The sequence below is a fragment of the Strongylocentrotus purpuratus genome, unplaced genomic scaffold, assembly GCF_000002235.5.
Source record: "Strongylocentrotus purpuratus isolate Spur 01 unplaced genomic scaffold, Spur_5.0 spur5_scaffold_6, whole genome shotgun sequence".
In the NCBI taxonomy this organism is placed as follows: domain Eukaryota; kingdom Metazoa; phylum Echinodermata; class Echinoidea; order Camarodonta; family Strongylocentrotidae; genus Strongylocentrotus; species Strongylocentrotus purpuratus.
Genome location: NW_022145612.1, coordinates 18,715,155 through 18,735,434, shown reverse-complemented (window position 1 = coordinate 18,735,434; position 20,280 = coordinate 18,715,155). Strand labels below are relative to the sequence as shown.

Below are 20,280 nucleotides of genomic sequence, written 5' to 3'. Positions count from 1 at the left end.
GTCTTAGCGAGAGCAATATATTCTTGTATCACATGAAAACAAAGCTATACAATATAATTATTATTATCTATATCATTATGACTAGCAAAACAACAAAATTTGACTTACGTCAGTAAATACGGCTTTGTTTTTGTGTGATATCGATATGATATCAATAGTTGAAGTTCCCGGATGACTGAGCAATACGAAAACAATATTGGTCAGTCATCCGGATACTGTGCTAAAGATATTGAATAGACTGATTTATTGTACCACTTAGAAGCCTTATTATAAATATTACTGTTATTAAGAGATGGAGGTCAATATCTATTTATGTTATCATATTTTCTGTGTAATGTGTCTGCTATTCCCTATCGCCCTGTAGCACTACAAGCATTATTTTCACAATTAACCGAATTTGAGAATCTGTCACCAGATATGTTTCAATTTTAGCTAGTTACAAGAGAAAAAACCCATCTATTTAACACAATAATGTCCAGAAATGAAGCATAATTTCTAAATGCAAGCACTGGAATTTCATTACAGTCAATATCTTTCAGGGAAAATTGATAATACTTACAGAGCAGAAATGCAGGGTATAAATACACTCATAATTAATACAAGCAAATACAATATGTCCTTTTTATATCCTTTAATCATTCACAAAAAAGCATTTGCATGATCTCTCTTTAAGTAAAATCTCAACATAATCATCTGCCCCAATTCCATTAGATATATTGCATTACATATTAAAAAGATAATGAACTGTACATTTTCAAAAAGAAATCTTGTACATTTAATATAAATTGCTCACGTTCAGTCCCAATTCCACATGAATATACATAGCACATAGCAATATGTTTGTATATTACACTCGGGTATCATATAGTGTTCATCATATGAAGTGTACATTTTCATTAATTATATATTCCCTCATGTATACATATGTTTGTTTCTTCAAATACAATCAAACAATCCTCCATGATTAGAACTGTACAACTACATATAATTTGGAGTAAAAAAGTAAGCAGCATGATGACTATTACTAAAAGGATATATTCTAATTTTGAAATTTGCAGACAATTAGAAACGGTTAATCTATTGCTAAAATGAGTTGTTAGGTATGTTTCATTCACCTTTACATATGTATAATATAGTCAATATTATAGGAACATTATTGAGATTGTACTGTTACCTAATATTTTTTCTAATTTGATTGAGTTGTGATCAAGATGGAATAGAAGTGAAAATAGTATCATTGAGAGTAGTTCATGCAAGGGAACATGGTCAACAATAAGGTTGAACATATCCAACACAAATATACCGGTAATCATCCATTACGAGAAGAAGTTAATGAAAATTACTAATCTATATATAACAAACGGCCATGATGTTGCATAGGCCATTATCTGTGCATAGTCAGTCTAAAATCAAAAGTTCATGGTAGCAACATATTTTTACATCTCCACCTGATGACCCCTCCCCCCCCCAAAAAAAAAAAATAAAAATGGAAAAGATTAATTCAGATGTATACCTCAAGTTTAGTTCCTGGACGAGGGCCCTGTAACACAGCAGTCGACTTACAATCCATTCAGTGTACAAATATATTACCTCTCCAATGTAGCTTACCATTACCATGTATTGTATATCTGTTACATAAGTCAATCCTGAGTTACTATTTAATGTAAAGTTAGAACTGATTGAAGCAGATTAACAATTTTTTTTTGTTTTTTTTTTGGGGGGGATACAGTGGATTGCAACTCTTTGTGTTACAGGGCCCAGGTTTAACATAAAACAAAACTATGATTCTGAACCTCAAAGCACATAATTACACGTAGAAAAATGGGAAACGGCATTACGAATGAATTGGGTAGGGGCAGGAAGAGATAGAGATTATTGAATGTATAGGACTTTCTATTTCTTTATAAATATGTTACTCAAGAGTTTTATGAAACCCAAATGACACTGAAATTCTATAATATTCCATTGCCCTTTATTGAAAGATAGAATATTGACAGAAAAAATTAATGTAACACCAACACTTTACTTGCAAATTACATAAAATCAGAACTACAAACTTACAAAATTCTATAAAAATGTAATTTACATACATGTATATTCTCTTCTAATACAGAAAGTTTCATATACTTAAATACACACATACATATAGTGTTCTCATACAAAATATGACTTGACCAGCAATGTTATTCAAATACATTGTGAAATATAAAAGATCGACATGGCACAGCCATCCCAAATTGTAGTGTAATACATATATAACAAATATGTCACAAAAACATGATAATATATGCTCATTTAATTAATATAATGATGGGACTGCTCACAAACATAATGAAATCAAGACTGCAAATAATTTATACCTGTGAACATTCGTCCATGATTAATTCAATAAAAAAATGACAATAGATTACTAAAATATACAAATTTGAAAGCACTTATATCAATGTGTGATTAACAGATGTTATTAGATTCAGCACCATAACAAACAAAAAATAGTCGTAAGCATATATGAGAATAATAACTGAGAAAGAAAAAATAAATGCATTTATCAAGATACAATGTTCTTGTGATATAGACATTGTGGTAGTAACAGTAATTCTGCTCTAGAAAGATTAAATTATTACTTTACAGGATATGACATCAAACAAGAACATTTCTTTTGACATTTGATATATTCATTTTGACTCTGCCTCGTGTTTGTGCATTACCGTATATATTATTCTGACAGAATATACTTTATTCTGGTACTCAATAAGACAATCTGAAAATTAGATATAATAGCAATTCACTGTTACAAAATTCATACAAAAGAGAGAAAGAGTTTGACGCAAAAAAGATTTAAAACAGCAATACAGATTTTGGAAGATATCTTGCATTGAAGAAAGAAAGCAATAACATTTGTTCATTATAAATTATATCATCAGTATGATGATTATAACTGTGGAAGAAAAAGGATACAGGCTATATAAATTCTTCTAAAATGGGGAAAATTAGCATATTGCTTTGTATTTTGTTGTCATATCAAGGATAGTAGAGATGTCTTGGCCTAGTGGTTATGATTCAGGATCATAGATCAACTGGCCTTAGTTCAAACCTCGGCATGATGGTCTGTAGACAAGACATTAATCAACATTAGTCATTCTAGGCGTGGCTGAAGTAAACTGAAACCTGGTGCATAGACTTCTTGATGGTTTGAGAGCCTTATCATGGAAGCATTGCATATCCTAATGCACTATAGTGTACCCCATGTAAAGTGCAATGACGAGCACAGAGCTTTGAATTACCTTGCAGACACCCGTACAGGATTACCATTTAACATCTTTGCAACATTGCTCTTTATTGATAGAAAATCAAATCAAGTTGTTTCCTGTTTCCCGATCACATAGAAAGAATCTTGTATCAGAGTACCTTCATATCATGTAAATTTGAAAAATGACAGCCTTATTCATTTTAGTTTTAAGAATTAATCATTTTAATCTGAAAACAAAAACATGTATTGTCTAGAATCATGCATGAAAGATCTGAGTATATTCTTCAAACAATTTGATTTCCATGAAAGAATTTTCAGTCTGAAAAAATAAGACCTTTCCTCCAACAAAACGATGTTCTAGATCTTTGCCCAATTTTTAAGAACCAAGTCTGAAAAAGTTAGCATTTTTTGGGGGGCAAAATGGAAAGCGACAATGTTCTTCTTGCCTTGGCCCAATTTATTGTTCAAACTTTTCAAAGACAGATTAACACTTGAATGACCAACGGTGACTTATCAAAGACAAGTTGAAGAATGACTAGCACGACTTCTGGAGTTCATTTCGTATCCACATCACCCCAAGAGTGAATGACAGGCAGGCAGACGCAGCTCATAAGTGGACCTGAGCGCTCCGCACCCCCCAGCTACTGGGAGGAGACCTTGGGCGCCGTGGATTGGCCACTCGCTTTGGAAAACCTGAGGGGTTAAAAAAAAGGAAGGGTGGAAATAACATAGGCAACATGAGTGAGTTGTGGTTCTTTGAATTTATCATACAGATACAAAATAGGTTTCCTCCTTTAATTACACAATTTATTAACATAAATAGAAACTTATCTGTGAATTAAAAGTTTTTAAATTTCATCTGTAAGATATTCACAACTAAATGAATTTGCTACAAAATAAAATATTAATTGATGTCAGATGAATCATAACAATCGATGCTTAACGCATGATTTCTCAAAAATACATGCTTTCTTAAGCAAAATTTGGGAAATATATTCTCTGATCCCTTCAGATTTTACCAACACACTTTATCATCTTTGATGTATTAGTTATGCAAAAATGAGTTACTCACCAATTTCTTGGTCTTTATAGCTTACAGGACCTTCCTTATAAGCAGGTTTGTAATCTAATAGTGTTTTCTCTGTGAAAAAAGCAATGTTTGTGGAAGAGAACCAAAAAAAAAACTGTGCAATAAAGCAAAATTGAAGCAAAATGAAATTTGGACTACATGAAGAAGTGGGTTGATATGGTGGTGAATGAGAAATAAAAAGAACTTTAAAATCATTAGTGCATTTTCATGATTTTTTGCTATCCTGAATAGTTTTTAAAAAGGAAAAAAAAAACACGACAAAACTTACAATTATATTTAAGTTAAAACTACTAATGGTTTGAAGAAAAAAAAAGGAATATTCCATATACACATACTACGACACTACGACACTTGAGTTACGAGAAGAGACTAAAACTTGCCATCTCTTGCCTACAGACGCCGTAGAGCAGATATGATACAGATATACAAACTAATGCATGGCCTAGATGAACTGGATCTAGCACACTTCTTTGACCATCCAACTGATAATAGAACACGTGGACATCGATACAAGATCGCTAAGAAGAAAGTCTACTCGAAGCTTAGACATGGATCATTTTCACAGAGATGTATCAATGAATGGAACAACCTCTCCTCTGTAGTTGTGGAGAGCACGTCACTTAACAGCTTTAAATCCAATTTGTTGAAATTTTGGTCGTCAAGAAAAGATCAATTTGACCCAGAGGAGTCTTTCGCTTGTCCATGTTCATCAATTGCTGTATAGCGCCACTAAACATGTGTCAAAATACGAATTCTTCATCCAAATGTCAATGAGAGGCAAATAAGTTTTTAACTTTAAATGTCTACTTCCAAGGTATATTTCCAAGGTATCCAAGGTATAACTGATTCTCACTGTTGGGGTATTTTTGATTAAGTGCACCATAATATATGCTGATGGTCATTCTGGGGTAAATTTGTGTTACTTTGAACATACTATTATCTAGCTACTGTAGAGTGATAATGGTTAGCATAAGAGTGAAATATCAAAAGCATGAAAAAGTGGTCTAGTTATGAAATGAAAAGCATAAGAAAAACAAGATGAATGTGATTGTATCTCTTATATGCCTTTGCCTATATATTCATTGATTGGTTGGCATTATTTCAATACTTTCAAGTTATCGCAGCAACAAGATTTTTTCTGTTATTTTTCAATACTGTTATGACCCTGTGACCTTTCGCATTTTCCACCCAAAAATTGAATCAGTTCATCCTTGTATGCTCATTTATACTTCTACAAAGTTTGGTTTGAATTGCTTTAATGCTTTTCAAGTTATTGCGGTAAAAATATATTTTATGGCAGTTATTAACACTTTGTTGAGCATGTGACCTTTAACCTCTTCAACCCGAAATGTAAGCAGTTCACCCTTGCATGCTCATACATACAGGATCTAAGTTTGGTTTGAATCCGCTCAATGGTTTTGAGTTATCGCGCTAATGAAAAACTGAACAGACAGACAACCCGAAAACATAATTCCTTGTGCACCACCTTTGGCAGTGGAGACATCAAAATGGACCGGTAATCTTTTGGTGTAGTATGCCGTTACAAGCTGTCTAAATCTTCATCTAGTTTTCAATACTTTTGACACAGAAAGCTTTGTGTTTCTTCTTGAAACTCACAAGGGACTTAAAAATTGTGATATTACATAAAGGAATGTACTTAAAGAGTTAATTTGTTAAATCTTGTTTGTGATAGGCATTCATGAACTTGGTGACACTTTAAATGTTAGAAAATAGAAAAAAAGGATTAAGGTTATGTCAGGATGAAAAATGAAAACAAAACTACTATATGTGAAAAAATTTCTCACAAAATTGAAATGTGATGAATTTGTGTGTCACTCTTTAAAGTTAAAAACGAGACATAATCCATACCTAATAAATCATTGATATTCGATGGTTTAGCTGTATCCGGTTCAGGGCATGGAGCCATGTGACTCGTCTCTGGTTTCAAGGCCACTCCAATCTAGAGGGTAAAGACATCAAATGTGATAATATCAAAAAAAGAAAATGAAGCATTTGATTTGGGGTACACAATGTGAATGACATAATTTCTTATCATATCACTGTAAATATATTGAAAAATCAAAAAAAGTGGTATGCTGTTTTCTACATCCATATGACAAAGCACAAGTCAAATCCCACATGTATACGGTATTTGAAAAAGGCCATTTCTCTTGCGAAACACTACAGAAAACATTTTGCCTGAAATCTAAAAACATTATATGCACAATTCAAACAGAAGAAACACTTCTAAGTCATTATGGTCTAAAACCTTAATAGTACTAAAACCGTGTCGTGAATGTAAGTGGGCATAATTTATAGGTTTCAAACCACTTGAATATTGACTTACTCTTTTGAAGAGTCCTTTGGTATTGTTGACTATCTTGCCTTGTTTCTCACCAATGATATCTCTTGAGTTGGCAAGTCGGGCCTTTATTTTGTTTCTCTTACTGTAAGGAAAAGGCAACACAGAACATCACAAAAATGTGATCAAAATTCCAATGCGATCGTGAAAAGCGACATGGTAATTGCAGGTAGGAATGTTGAAAAGTATTTAGCAGATAAGTGTTAGTAGTTTTTAATGATGCTGTAAACATTGAAAACACAACAGAACATGCCTATTAACTTTTAAAGACATAGGCTGTACATTTTTGGAAACTATAAATCATATGCTTACCGGTAAAAAGATTGCATTGCTATCTTTGACATTCCTCTATAGCACTAAATTTCTACTATACAAGTTTAAACTCGGTATTGTAAGCAAATATGTACCTAATAATCTGTCACAAATTCAAGACAAATCTGAACTTTTATGATTATTATTATCTAAATCATACAAATTATATATTTTCACATAACAATCTAGGTAGATAGAATTATCCAATCCATTACAGATTTTTTTAAACAATAAGCAACATAATAATACATAAGATTTATAAGGCGCCAAATCTACTTGACAGTCAAATGCTCAAGGCGCAGCTTGTGCAAAAGATGAAATACATGATGAATATATACAAAAGTGCAATAGGAAAGGTACAGACATGAAAGGTAATGGTAATCAATTATAAGCTACCAGGTAAATTAAACAGATATTTCTTAAGACATGAATGTTGAAATCCTTGCTTTATTTTCATTGCACAATGTGTACAGGGTCAGATGTATCTTGATTAGATATGTAACACTCACCCTCCTCCTGACGCCTTCTCATCTTTATCTTTCTCTTCATCTGAAATGAAAGCAAAAATAAAATCATGAAACTTGCACTTTCTTATTATTGATCAGCACTTTTGAAAAAAGCAATTCAGGAGCACCACAAGACTGTCTTTCTTTCTCTATATCTGTTTTTCCCCCTTGTTTTTCTCCTGTATTTGGGTTAAGAATAGACTTGTTGGGGTAAAACAGACTTGGGTATAACCAACAGAGATGCATCAGTATTGTTTAAAGTAAATAATGTCATATGAACTTTTCTTATACAGTAGGCTTGCGGGTGCACCATGTGAGAGAGAGGGAGGATTGAGGAGTCCTGAAAAGGACTCTCGGTAATCTTTCTTGAGAGTGTGTAGTCCTGAAAAGGACTGTTGGTGTAGTCTTGAAAAAGACTGTTGGTTATCTTTCTTAGCTTATAGTTCTAAGGAGAACTACAGCGCTTGGAGAGGATGAGTGGCGGGAGTGGCTCGACGTTTCAAACAGGTTGACTATCCGTCGTCAGGAGTGGAGAATAGCTGGCGTGCATGAGCTTAAGTCACCGGGTTGAGGACGTGGGGGAAATATACATGACCGTGTGGCTTGAGTCATCGGGGAGTGGACTTTTCTTGGTATACATGTGCAGTCTTAGACCACCAGATCAGTTATTTTTTAAAGACCATATGCCACACTTTATGATTAGTACAGTTTATTCCTTAAATTTCCTTCTTTAAAGTTATACATTGAACCCCAACTCTGATATGTCTCATCACAATTTAGATTAAATTCTTGTGACAGGTAATTCAAACTTCCTCACTTTATCTCGTTCACATTCGTTCTTCCTCCACTCACCATCTACTAGTTGATAAGACTGTGCAGTCCTAGCTGGTAGCACAGGAATGTCACTCCCCATGTCATCTAAGCTCTCTCCTGGAAAAACAAAAATAGAATCACATCTCAGCAAAATGATACAAAGAGGTCTCAAGACTTATACATTGAGATTTTCTGAGATAACACAATCAACGTCAGGAAATGTCAAGAAAAATCAAAATAAGAGCCGCACATTTTCTCTGGAACGGACCAAACTTTCCATCAAGGAAAAAAACACTACAATTCTTTGCCAGGTTCGTACAACCACTTCTTTGTTTCTTGTGAGTGTGTGAATATTTTGTGAACTGGTCTAGTCAAGATATGAATCTGGTTGTGCTACGGCAACAGTTGCTCTATGATCGATTATTAACCCTGACCAAATTCCTTACTTCAACCCTGGATCAAATTTACCTAAACCTAACCCTGACCCTAAACTATTCTTAAAACCAATGGTAACTCAAACCCTCATCATTTTCCTTAGCCAAAATATATCCTGGCGAAATTGTCGTAGGAGCAAATGTTATCTCACAGTGACTCTTGATTCCATACCTGTTGCTGAGTATGTGCTGTCTGTATCCATGAAGGAATCAAAGGTACCATCATGACTGGGTATTCCTACCAGATCATAAGCTGCATCTCCATTTCCACCAGAGACACTCTCCCCCCGCTTGGGTTTCTCCGGTGCTACAATCTTACTGGTATCCACATAGCTGTACTCTTTGGAAGAAGCAGACATTCTCTGTCCAGACTTGTTGGGGGAGCTGGAGACTTCAGAGTATGCCTCAGAGTACATGGCCGATGCCGCCTTTGGACTCGCTGCACCTTCTTCACTCTTTAACAGCTTATCAATGTTGCTCGTTGGCTGCTGTACGTAAGCATACTCATCAGAGTTCTTACGAGAGGATCTGCTGTCAGACCCGGAGGATTGGACCGAGCCGCTAGAGAGCTTTCGAAGCGATTCTGTCTTTCTCCTTATGATGCCACTATCCTTGGCATCAAAAGAGTCCATCTGCTGAGTGGGTGAACCCCTAAAGTTCTTACTGCTTGGTAACTCTGTAGTGTCCTTGACCTTATCATGTGGAGGACTTATGTGTACTTCTTCATAGTCGTGTCTACCCTTGACACTGGTCCTGTCTTCACCATTGGCTCTTTGTAAAGGGGGTTTAGCACTGGCAGGTGGTTTAGGTGGGGGTTGTGATGGGCGATCTTTAGAAATCCCTTTGTTAAAGCCAGGTTTAATAGGGCCTTGCCGTACTCCAGGGGAAACCATTCCCCTATCTCCTTCTGATTTACTCTTTTCTAGATTCCTTGTTGGCTTGATGGGTAGTCTGAGCGCTTCCTTCTTGTCAGTGTTCTTAGCTGCTGAATGAGAGACATCCTTAGCAGGTGTTGACCTTGTAGCTGGATTGGAATTTTGTCTTGTGGCAATCGCTTTGAAAAACTCCCCGTTCCCGGTTTTCTCTGATACAGGTTTAGCATTAACATCCACCGAGCTGGGTTTGACTGGTGGGCTTGGTTTGGTCTTGGGCTTCCCTGCTATATGTGGTTTAGCATGAGCACCAGGTTTCACAGCCTGACCTGGCTTGGGTTTGGTTAGGACCACAGAAGTGGGAGTTGGTGATGATGGTGTCGTCTGGGTTCCTCCAACATCGAACTCAATATCCTTAAACGCTGACAGTGTTGCCTTGAAGTTGCTCTTGAAGCGGTCATCAGGGCTAGGACGAGGCTTTGCCTGTGAAGTTTGCTTGCTACTACTAGGATGGGAAGCATCTTTTGATGGCTTGCCAGAGTCTCCTGATGTAGCACCAACATCACAGTTGGCATAAATGGAACCATCTGGGCTGTCAGAACCTCTTGAGGATTTAGGTGGTCCGGAGGGTAATTTAGGCATTGGTAGCTCTGGTGAATCTACGGACACTATAGATGTTACACAAGAAAGAAGAAGAAGAAAAAAATCATAAACTGATCTTCACTTTGAGAATTACAATTGTTATTCAGAACTGTACTGAACACATTGTACAAAACTTAATTTTTTAATTTTCTTCATTCTAGGCATAGATATATACATTTAACAACTAAATTATTCATACCCTTATTATGTTTAAAATTGATTTTTCACAATGTTTGCTTCTTGTAAATAGGACATACATGTATTAAAGCTTACATCTAAAAGTATTCAACAAAGGCCCTGATTCAACCAGTCCACCTTTCATTCTTGAGTTAAGAAAAACACGACAAACATCATATTTACAAAGGTTATGAATAACTTAGTTGTTAACTGTAATTTAGTTCTTTGTTATATAGTTATTTATCTTCAAAGTGAAGACAAATAATAGGAATAAAAACATATGTTGAACCCCTGGTCAGCTCTTACAAATAGAAATTACAACTGGAAGACCCCACATGGTGATAACCTAGCCAAACTACACTGGTTCACTGTAGCATGGACATCCATGTAACAACAGAAGTAAAAATACAGATCCAAACTTGATTATTTTACAAGCATCTTCATTTATACAAGGAATAAATGGTTAGAACATAGACGGAGGTACAAGGAGACCATGTTCCCTATGTTCCTCCGAACCTCATTATATCTGTGATGATTTTTAACTATGAATACGGTTCGCTATTAATCCGTTGACTACTGAATTATCTAATTCCCATAGACTTAACACAGGGACCACCAGGTTCCAGTAAGCAATGGGTTAACAGCAAAAAATGAATGAGTGTACCTCCTTTGGGTGTCACATTGCAGTTGACGTAATTATGACTTGAGGAGTCTCTCTTGTCTGCTGCTGCTCCACTCTGCCCAGGTACCTTGGGTGGCATTCTCGGCTGAAACAAGATGTAGAGAAGAGATCTTCATAGCATTTTTCTTTATCTTCATGTGTATCTTAAATCATCATCATCATCATTTACACTATTGCATATACAGTAAAAACTGCCTTAGTGACCACCTGTCTACAAAGACCACTTTCTGTGTTTCCCTTGGGGGTCGCTATAGACAGGTTTGACTGTTTATCAATCCATTAACATTGTGAGACTATTTGTGGATTATTAATGAAATTATTAGTCTGCATAGATTTAGGAATACCCTAGATGGCAGAATATGATTAAATATTTGATTTGAAAAAGTAATATGTTTCAAGTTAAGTGTACATTGAAATCTTTATTGAGAGTATGTATACAATTTTTGCTGTTATTTGTTTTTTTCTTACCAAACAGGGCCTCATGGAAGACCACCAAATTGGTGATATGTGCCACCCTGTATAAATATCAGAAATAAATAAATAAATTTAGATTTTAGGATTATATTCATGTTAACTTACCTGCTCAAAGTGTTCATGCTTGAGTTGAACATTTTCATAGTTGTGACCATAATCCTCAGGTTTGATGCCTAGATGAGCCTGAAACATGTCAACCACTGCTCTGTGCACCAACTCATATTGATTCTAAGATAATAAAACAAACAAAACAGTACATGTGAATAATCGTGTTCTATTACAGACAAACATTCGTTATTTGTTATTTATTAATTTCCATTTACATATGTACGTTTTTATTCAAATGATGGCATAATTTACATGGACTGATCAGAGATATTACTCTGAGACATATTCTAAAAGGTAAATAGACTGGATGATAAACTTTATCTAGCAGTTTGCTGGAAACCTACTAACAACAAAAACCCACAAACTGCTAATCGATATAGCTTGATTTTCTCCACTCTCAATTGATCATAATTATATATAATTCACATCTAAAAATTTCCAATTGATTACCCTTGTCTGCACAATGGCATGTCTCTGTTTCCTCATCTCCACAATGATATCATACAGACTGAAATTCTGGTCAATTTTCTGTAGAATTAGAAAGAAAAAAAATGGATTGAAAATATTAAGTATATAGGAATAAACACAATATTTCCATCACAAATCATCATCAGGGGAAGGGGGAGGGGGGGGGGGGGGGCTTTGAGCTGAATATTGACAAATCTTAAGTTCAATATTAAACATTCATCTGACAAAATATGGTTTACCACAATGACATTGCTATTATTAGAGCCTATGATCTTTAAGGAAAGAAATAGCAATTAATCAAAAGATTCATGCAACAAAAGCCCAGATCTATAAAAACATTAAGACTACTTCAAAGAAATGCCTATAGATGCAAATCTTAGCATTTCAGCTAGATTTGACAAAATAGAGTTCACTAACATCCATCTGTCAAAACAGGCTTTTGCATAATGACGCACGAAAAGAAATCTTCAATCTTCTTTCTTTCTTCTTTCTTGCTAATAGTGCCTAGCCATGATCTTTATGATAGGAAATTGATAATAAGGTTTGGGCAACAGCAAAACATCACCATCAGCTCTATAAAAACTAACATTAGTCTCCTTAAATTCCAATAAAATGCTTTGTAAATCTTAACATGTCTCAGAATTCCATCTAATTTTGTATCAAGAGGGCTTTTCAAATTATGTACATGGCACCTACTAGATGCAAATAAATCACACTAGAGAATATTGGTTTTGACATTACAAGGCAACACTTATATTGTCAAGATATTATTTCATGAGAAAGTAGCATAAGGGTAGTGAATGTGAAGTGCTATAAATTCCCTATATGTCCTCTAATTAATTTCTGGAATCATTTGTACAATATTATGAACAGGGCTCTTGATATTCTTATTAAAACCGAGCAGAAGTTTCCCATTACTAAACTGATTATAGTTTTCTTAGTACACTGAATCTTTAGACGACATTATTGCAACTTTGTTACTGTTCAACGACCTGGATACCACCTTTGAATACAGCTTAAACACAAATGCGGATTGGCAAATAGCATGTAAGTTACATTATAATTGATTGCATTAATTCATTCATTTGGACTTTGGACTCATGTGTTCAATTCTCATGATTGATAACCAACTTTAGACGCTGGTTTCAATATGACTTTGATAAAAGGTCTTAAACCACATTTACAGATAAATCTGCCTTGGGCTTTTGGATTATTAATTGGAATGCATGATCACGCTCATGCATAACTTTACTTTGTTTATTTGTGATACATATTTGAGAGTTAAACTTTTGATCGCAATACCAAAATTGATTACGTCATGAAAGTCTAGTTCGGGTCACAGATTAACCACAGATGAAGGCTGTGACAGCTGAAAAATTCAGAAGTAAAGATTTTTTTTCTATTGAACTTGGTCTCAAACAAAGCATTCTTGACGTAAACATACCTCTAATTGAAGAGCATTCCTGACGTAATCTATGACGCATATTGTTCCTGTTCTTCCACAACCAGCACTGCCAAAATAGCAAGAAGGGAGAGAGAATAAAATTGGGGAAAATGGAAATCTTTAAAAATGGATTCAATCAATAAAAAAAACTATATGGCTAAGGACTTTAAAGGGGGTGATATGGAAAGCTGAGAAGGGGAAAGGGAAGGGAGGAAAATGCTAGCGTATTATTTTGTTCAATCACTTGTATTCCTGCAAAATGTTTACAGCTAAACAGTTTGAGGAGCTTCTACTTAGATGAAGATAGAATATATAGTATACCCAGACATAAATAATGAAAACTGATTTCTAAGTCTCTAGCAAAACCAACTAAACATAAGACTTTAGTCAATTTTGCCATCAACTTACATTTAATGCAAGTATATAAGCTGATAAAGTGAAACTGTTTTTATAACTGTTTCTAGTCCCACAGCATACATGATTGTATTTGAAAAACACCATTGGAGTCGTTCATCAGTGTAAATTCATGCATTTATCATTAATCAGGCCAGCATAGTGCGTTGGCTGATCAAACTTAACAAATACATAAACAAGGAACGTGCATGTAGAAAGCTGATGTATGAGAGAGTTGGGCTTGCAACTCAAGTGAAACTGAAATAGGTATCAACAGAAGTCAATTCATGCAGTAGGAGATTTCATTGCACATCACCAACATCTATTGTGAATGATACATGCATGTATGTAAATCTGTACAGAGATTAATTCAGTTGTTTTTATGAGGAAGTTCACACTAATTGCGCATTGTGGTAAGTGACGAAAGTACAACAGAAACACAAATTGAATGGAAAAAGACACAGAATACCTATTCACTTAGCAAATGAGTAAGTTATTTCCATTGATAACGTATCATTAATTAATACATTATAATACATATCATGCATCAGAGACCAATTATGGTGTATATCATAATTTATAATGATTTCTATCTTCCTGTCTCGAAGATTACACCCTAGATTTCATGATTCATGGAATAGATGCTCTTCTACAGATTAAAGAAAGCTTCAAAAGTCTAGGCTGTTTAGGGGCTATTTTGACTTTCATCTACAAATCCGATGGCCGAAAATTACCTTTCGGCATGTGAAGGAAAAAAGAGTATCAAACCATCTGAATCTATCAAGCAGAAAATAGCCCCAGTACTAGAGACTTGATGCTCAGAGGGATGCTACATGATGCGGGCTCAGGGGCACGGCGTTTCGCCTCTTAATTGGCTTGATCTCAGGGATGGAGACGCATTGTCGAACACGCGCCAGATTAAGCACCACACCGAGTGCAATTACCTCGGTGATGATGGCATGGTTGTCAAGTATTAGTCATGGATGCCTCGAGGCAGACGATGGAGAGAGACGATGGCGATCATGGTGAAGTAGCCGGAGGCTAGGAGGACACTCAGTCAATGATCTCTCCCCTTCGTATCTAGCAATATTCACTTGTTATAGCAACAGCATTTTGAGTGCTTAATATTAAAAAGGAAAAAATCGGATGCGTTTCCTATTATATTCATAATAGAGTTCTGTCGCCTGTAAATGAATGTCAGAAAATGAGTGTTATGTTTTGATTGGATTTTGAACATCCTTACACCATGCTGTTAGACTACAGTGTCAATATGAAATGTGTTGATCAGTAGACATGCCATATGACAACTGAAATATTAACTGTTCAGAGCCTGAAGGAAATAAATCTGTGAATAAAAGCCTTTCTTCCTTCTACAGATGTTATTACTTGTGGTCATAAGATGTGTTGTGCCTCACTACTTCACTGACTCATGTCAAGACTCAAGAGTGGATATGAGCATTCCAGATTTTAATCACTTGCATTTTACTTGAATGATACGATCCAACGTTAAAATGCCTACCGGATAATGTTGTAACCCTAGCTAACACACCTGACTAAAATCAGGAAATGGAGACCCCAAAACAACAAAGGCTAAGGACACTTAAACAATCCTAATTGCTCAGAGTGAAATATGTTATTGTCAAACACAATGAAATACGACTCATGAAAAGCCATACAAAATTACAAATGTATTCTGAAATTGAATAACAAATTGTGTTTTGCTAGCCTAGCTTGTGATGACAACTTCTTTCAGCTATCGAATGACAGGTATTTAACATTGAATGCATTGCCACAAGTACTTTGGAGCCGAATCTATGATTTATTTTCAGTCAAGTCACAATATGCTAAATGGGAATGATGGACAATACAATGTTAAGAACCACAAAGTCATTATGCTGTCAAGCCTATCCTGTTTCATAGGAGTTGGGAGTGGTACCGGTATATGGGAAGGAAAATAGCATTCACTTCTCGAATGATGACGTGAAAGAATTTACAATATTCAAAGAAATGCTCCTCCTTGAGAGTTCCAATGCCCGACTGATGATGTTAAAAATGTGGGTGATCTGAATCTATTCCGATGATGAATAACAATTTGTGTTTTGCTAGCCTGAGATGACGCACTATTGCAGCTATCAAATGACAGATATTTAACATTGAATGCATTGCTATTTCCTTTCTGAAGTATGTCGCAGCCTCAGCTATGATTTATTGTATGTCAAGTCACACTAAAGTTCTCAGACCGGGTTGATATTTTAGTCACATGAAGCCAAAATAATGCCAGGATAAAGGAAAGGGGGGGGGGGGGTGAGCTGGAACAAGAAAAGAAAAGAAAAGCAAATAACAAACTAACAAACAGACAGACACTATGTTATATATTCAGGACTCAAAATCCATTTACAGTGAGGTGGAATTATTGACGAGTGCAACAAATTAGTCTCCAATTAGTCGCTGTGTTATACAAAAACAGAAAATGTTTTCATAACAATTAACATGAGGGGTAATTTATCTTTTCTAGGTTTTATGCATCATCTCCAACATCATGAATGTACATATACTCTGATGAATACATCACATGTTTCTTTGCTGTCTACAAAGGTCTCCCAACTGTATTGTCAATAGAAACTTCCTTTTCAATTGAACAATGCTCAATTGGGATAATCCAAAATAGCTTTACAATGAACAACGTCTGTTAATACAGGAAAGAGTCTAACTTGAGGGTCTTCAGCTGACACATTCTTATCCCCCGAACAACACCTAACCTCCGCAATACAACGACGTCGAGATTTACACAAAAAAGTAGAACACTGGGAGTTATGTGCAATTGTATTGAATCAGAGACAGGCAGTATGACATAATCTCATATATATCCCACCAAAACAAAAGCCCCCCTTCGCTCAATCCATGGAGTCATTTCAACGTGACTCAGCTCATTGTCAGACGTCAGTCAACTGACTCAATCTCCCCGACGTGCTGGCTAAAATTAGCACCAAACGACATAGGGGCGACATCTAAAAATATATAGTGTGAACTTGTTGAGTTTGTAACAAAATATGATTATAATTGAAATAATGAAAACACAACATATTGAAATTTTGAATGATTCACCTAATATCATCAGATACAAATAAAGTTGATTGCTTCATTGAATACTGCCTTGTATTGTTGCATGATACCAAGCAAATAAAATATATAAATGTGAATTCTAAACATTTTATTTAACTTTTTATTGGAAAAATTTAATCAGTGTACTAAGGCCTGCTAAAATCAATTGTAATATTTTAACATTATAATATTTTAACATTATAATATTTCATTTGCATTATAATGTATCATGGTCATGTTCTTGCAGTTTTTTTAGTTTTGTTGTTTGTTTGTTTGTTTGTTTGTTTTTTTCGGGGGGGGGGGGGGGGTGTAGATGTTCAATGGAATGGTGAAAAATTGAATGACATTATAAAAAATTTATATAACATGGGTCATGGTTCTTTTTAAACAAGTATGAGTTTATGTAACACTTCAAAATACCATATATGGTTGCCAATAACATTGACAGAGCTTGACAGGACTAGACATTTGCAACAATGAATTGATGTGGCATTTTGATCTCTGAATACAAGTCAGAAATATATACATTAGTACATCTGGGTTCCAAGAAGGTTTTCCATAATAGAATTCAAAGTATTCAGGAAGAGAGGCTAGGGAGCATTCTCTGGAAATGTCAATGAGAGCCTGCATGTGACCCTGTCAGCTCTATCAAATCTATTCATAACTCATGAATAGAATGAGATTCATAAATCATAACTGCATGAAAGTGCCAGATATTATATCAAACTGCATATCATGTTTCTTTGGCAGCACAATATATGGTGTTAAAACAATTGGTTGGCAATAATCCAAGATAACCAGATTGCAAGAGAATTTGGACTAAAAAAATAAGGAATCAAGGAGAAGAGGGGGGGGGGGGGGGGGTTCAAAAGCATAACAAGTAATCTATAATAGAAAATATGTCACTATTATAATAGCTTGCAGATAGCTTTAGCCAAAGCAAAGACAGGCAAACAGGGAAATACAGTCTTCAAATTATAAAAAAAATCAGAAAAAAATGTCTCAAGCACCACCTTTAATTGATGGTAACAGTCATAAAGACAATAATGAAACATGTTTAGGAGGAAAGGAGAGAGGGAAGCAACAAAAAGGAAAGGGAAGACCAAAAGAGGAAGCAGAGGCTCACATCGAGGTTCACAAATATAAAGTGAAGAAAGGGGAAAACAAAAGGAAGCGCATGGAAATCGTTGTTGGTTTAATGCAATAAAACTTAAAAAGGCAAAGAATGGATCATGATTAGAATTAATCAAAATATAAATTATGGAACAAAAAGAAAAAGGCCTACTACTAATTTGTAGTAGATCCATGCTAAGACGACGGAGAAAGATGTGTAATTTTTAAAGAACCAGAAAGAGAGAGTGCAGAGAGAGGGGGAGGAGAAGGACAGATATGAGTGGAGTTTCAAAAGAGTGGATGAAAAAAACAAAGTGAGAGAGGGGTAAGCTATTGAATAGTATTTAAAAAAGAGGAATACAGGTAATTCAGAGAGAGAGAGAGAGAGAAACAACAAGCGCACGCAAGTAAGATTGATAGGCAGCTAAAGCGTGAAAACGATAGAAGGGGGATGCGGGTAATTCAAGGCATTACTTGGGGCGGGACCTGTGGATCCGATCTGTCAAGATTGCAGTGTGGGTCAATGCTAACAGGTAGATTACTGGGTAGAATAGAAACCCTCCTCAGCCCTGATGGGTTATTAATAGCATCATAGGGGGTTAGAATTGGGGCATCGATGAGCCATGGCAGATGCTACTGATGTATCTTGAAGAGACAACTTCATTGTGTTTGACATTCCTTGTCATATTCTATTATCATTACATACATCATGTTTCTACTAGAGTGCCATGTATACGCTGGTAAAATGTGTCATTTGATCTTTAATGTAACATATTCCAAACGAAAATGGTAGTGAATTACACTTTACTATTTTCACCGCCACTATGATTGAAAATATAACAATACTATAATTTTGAAATTCCCTACTGTATGTTACACAGATGCTGTTTTGTTGTTGTTGTTGGTGTGTCTGTTTATGTGTTCTTGTTTTTGCCTTGTTTGCCAGCTTGCTTGATTGTATTTTGTCAATCCCATAATAATTGTAACAAATGAATGGCTAACAAAAATCTGTAAAGTCATCATAATTTATAATCAAATTGATGAATGAAATCTAACAGAAGACTCACTCTATTTCTTAATGTTGATAATGTATTCCTGTAATGAAGTACTAAAGAGACTTTATTGGATACATCTCACTTTACCCATTTTGTGTTGAATTAGATATCCTTAAACTTCTAAAGACCTTCAGATTCACTACCACATGGTATTTAGTGGGGAGTATTTCTAAAGGTCACATTTGACAAGAAACGATAAAATATCTGCTCAGGGATATTGGATATTTCCCCAGGAATGTCAATTTTTGTTTCACAAAGTAACTGATGCTGAAGTAGATCAACCTAATTATGATACATGTACTGCATATTGAGATGGACTGTTTAATGAGAGAATTGTAAATTAAAAGATTCATAAAGATGTAAAATATATTTTAGGTAGCTGTATAAAGTGTCAGGAAGTCAGACAAGGAAATATATTTGATGCCCTTGAAAATGCCACAGGATATCAGGAAATCTACTTGAATGTGAGCTCCCATGGGTATACTACTCATGAGCATAATGAGAATTTCACAACAAATTGGCTAAAAGTGAGAATTAAGAAGAAAAAATTTCAACCTAGTTACCTTTTCTGGATAGGAACTGGAAACTAGAGCATGATTTTCATTTTCCTTCTACATTCAGGATCTCAATTATGTACTTCTTTGTATCCATAACAGGAATTAAAATTGCCATTTACACAAAATTAATTCATTAAAGATAAACTTGAGTTCTGGTAAAAAAAGAAAATGAATTCTCACAGAATCTAACGAAACTTACACTGAATATTCAAGATTACAAATAAATGTCATGTGCCAAACAATTTTGGAAGAAAATGTATACTGGCTGAGTAATGAGCATAGAAAGATAAGGAAATCAGGGTAGTACTAGCCCCGACACCATGTGTGTTGTCCCATATACTTCTATCTGTGTAAGTGATTGTTACTTTACCAAGACTCTGCCAAATTTATGATGATTTTGATGACTCTAGAACCTTGCATTACACA

General features: G+C 35.1%; 1 protein-coding gene across 1 annotated transcript in view; it reads right to left on the bottom strand.

The window, feature by feature from the left end:
- Nucleotides 1-616: 616 nt before the first annotated feature.
- The window catches only part of LOC592279 (nucleolar protein dao-5), a 54,534-nt gene continuing 34,870 nt past the window's right edge, over nucleotides 617-20,280 (bottom strand). The window contains exons 8-18 of the mRNA XM_791811.5: nucleotides 13,635-13,701; nucleotides 12,173-12,250; nucleotides 11,720-11,842; nucleotides 11,123-11,225; nucleotides 8,940-10,307; nucleotides 8,373-8,450; nucleotides 7,524-7,563; nucleotides 6,688-6,787; nucleotides 6,210-6,300; nucleotides 4,323-4,391; nucleotides 617-3,943 (exon numbers count right to left, since the gene is read on the bottom strand). Coding sequence (XP_796904.3) covers nucleotides 3,858-3,943; nucleotides 4,323-4,391; nucleotides 6,210-6,300; nucleotides 6,688-6,787; nucleotides 7,524-7,563; nucleotides 8,373-8,450; nucleotides 8,940-10,307; nucleotides 11,123-11,225; nucleotides 11,720-11,842; nucleotides 12,173-12,250; nucleotides 13,635-13,701 — 2,203 coding nt within the window. The 3' untranslated portion in view covers nucleotides 617-3,857. The remainder of the gene's footprint in view (nucleotides 3,944-4,322; nucleotides 4,392-6,209; nucleotides 6,301-6,687; nucleotides 6,788-7,523; nucleotides 7,564-8,372; nucleotides 8,451-8,939; nucleotides 10,308-11,122; nucleotides 11,226-11,719; nucleotides 11,843-12,172; nucleotides 12,251-13,634; nucleotides 13,702-20,280) is intronic.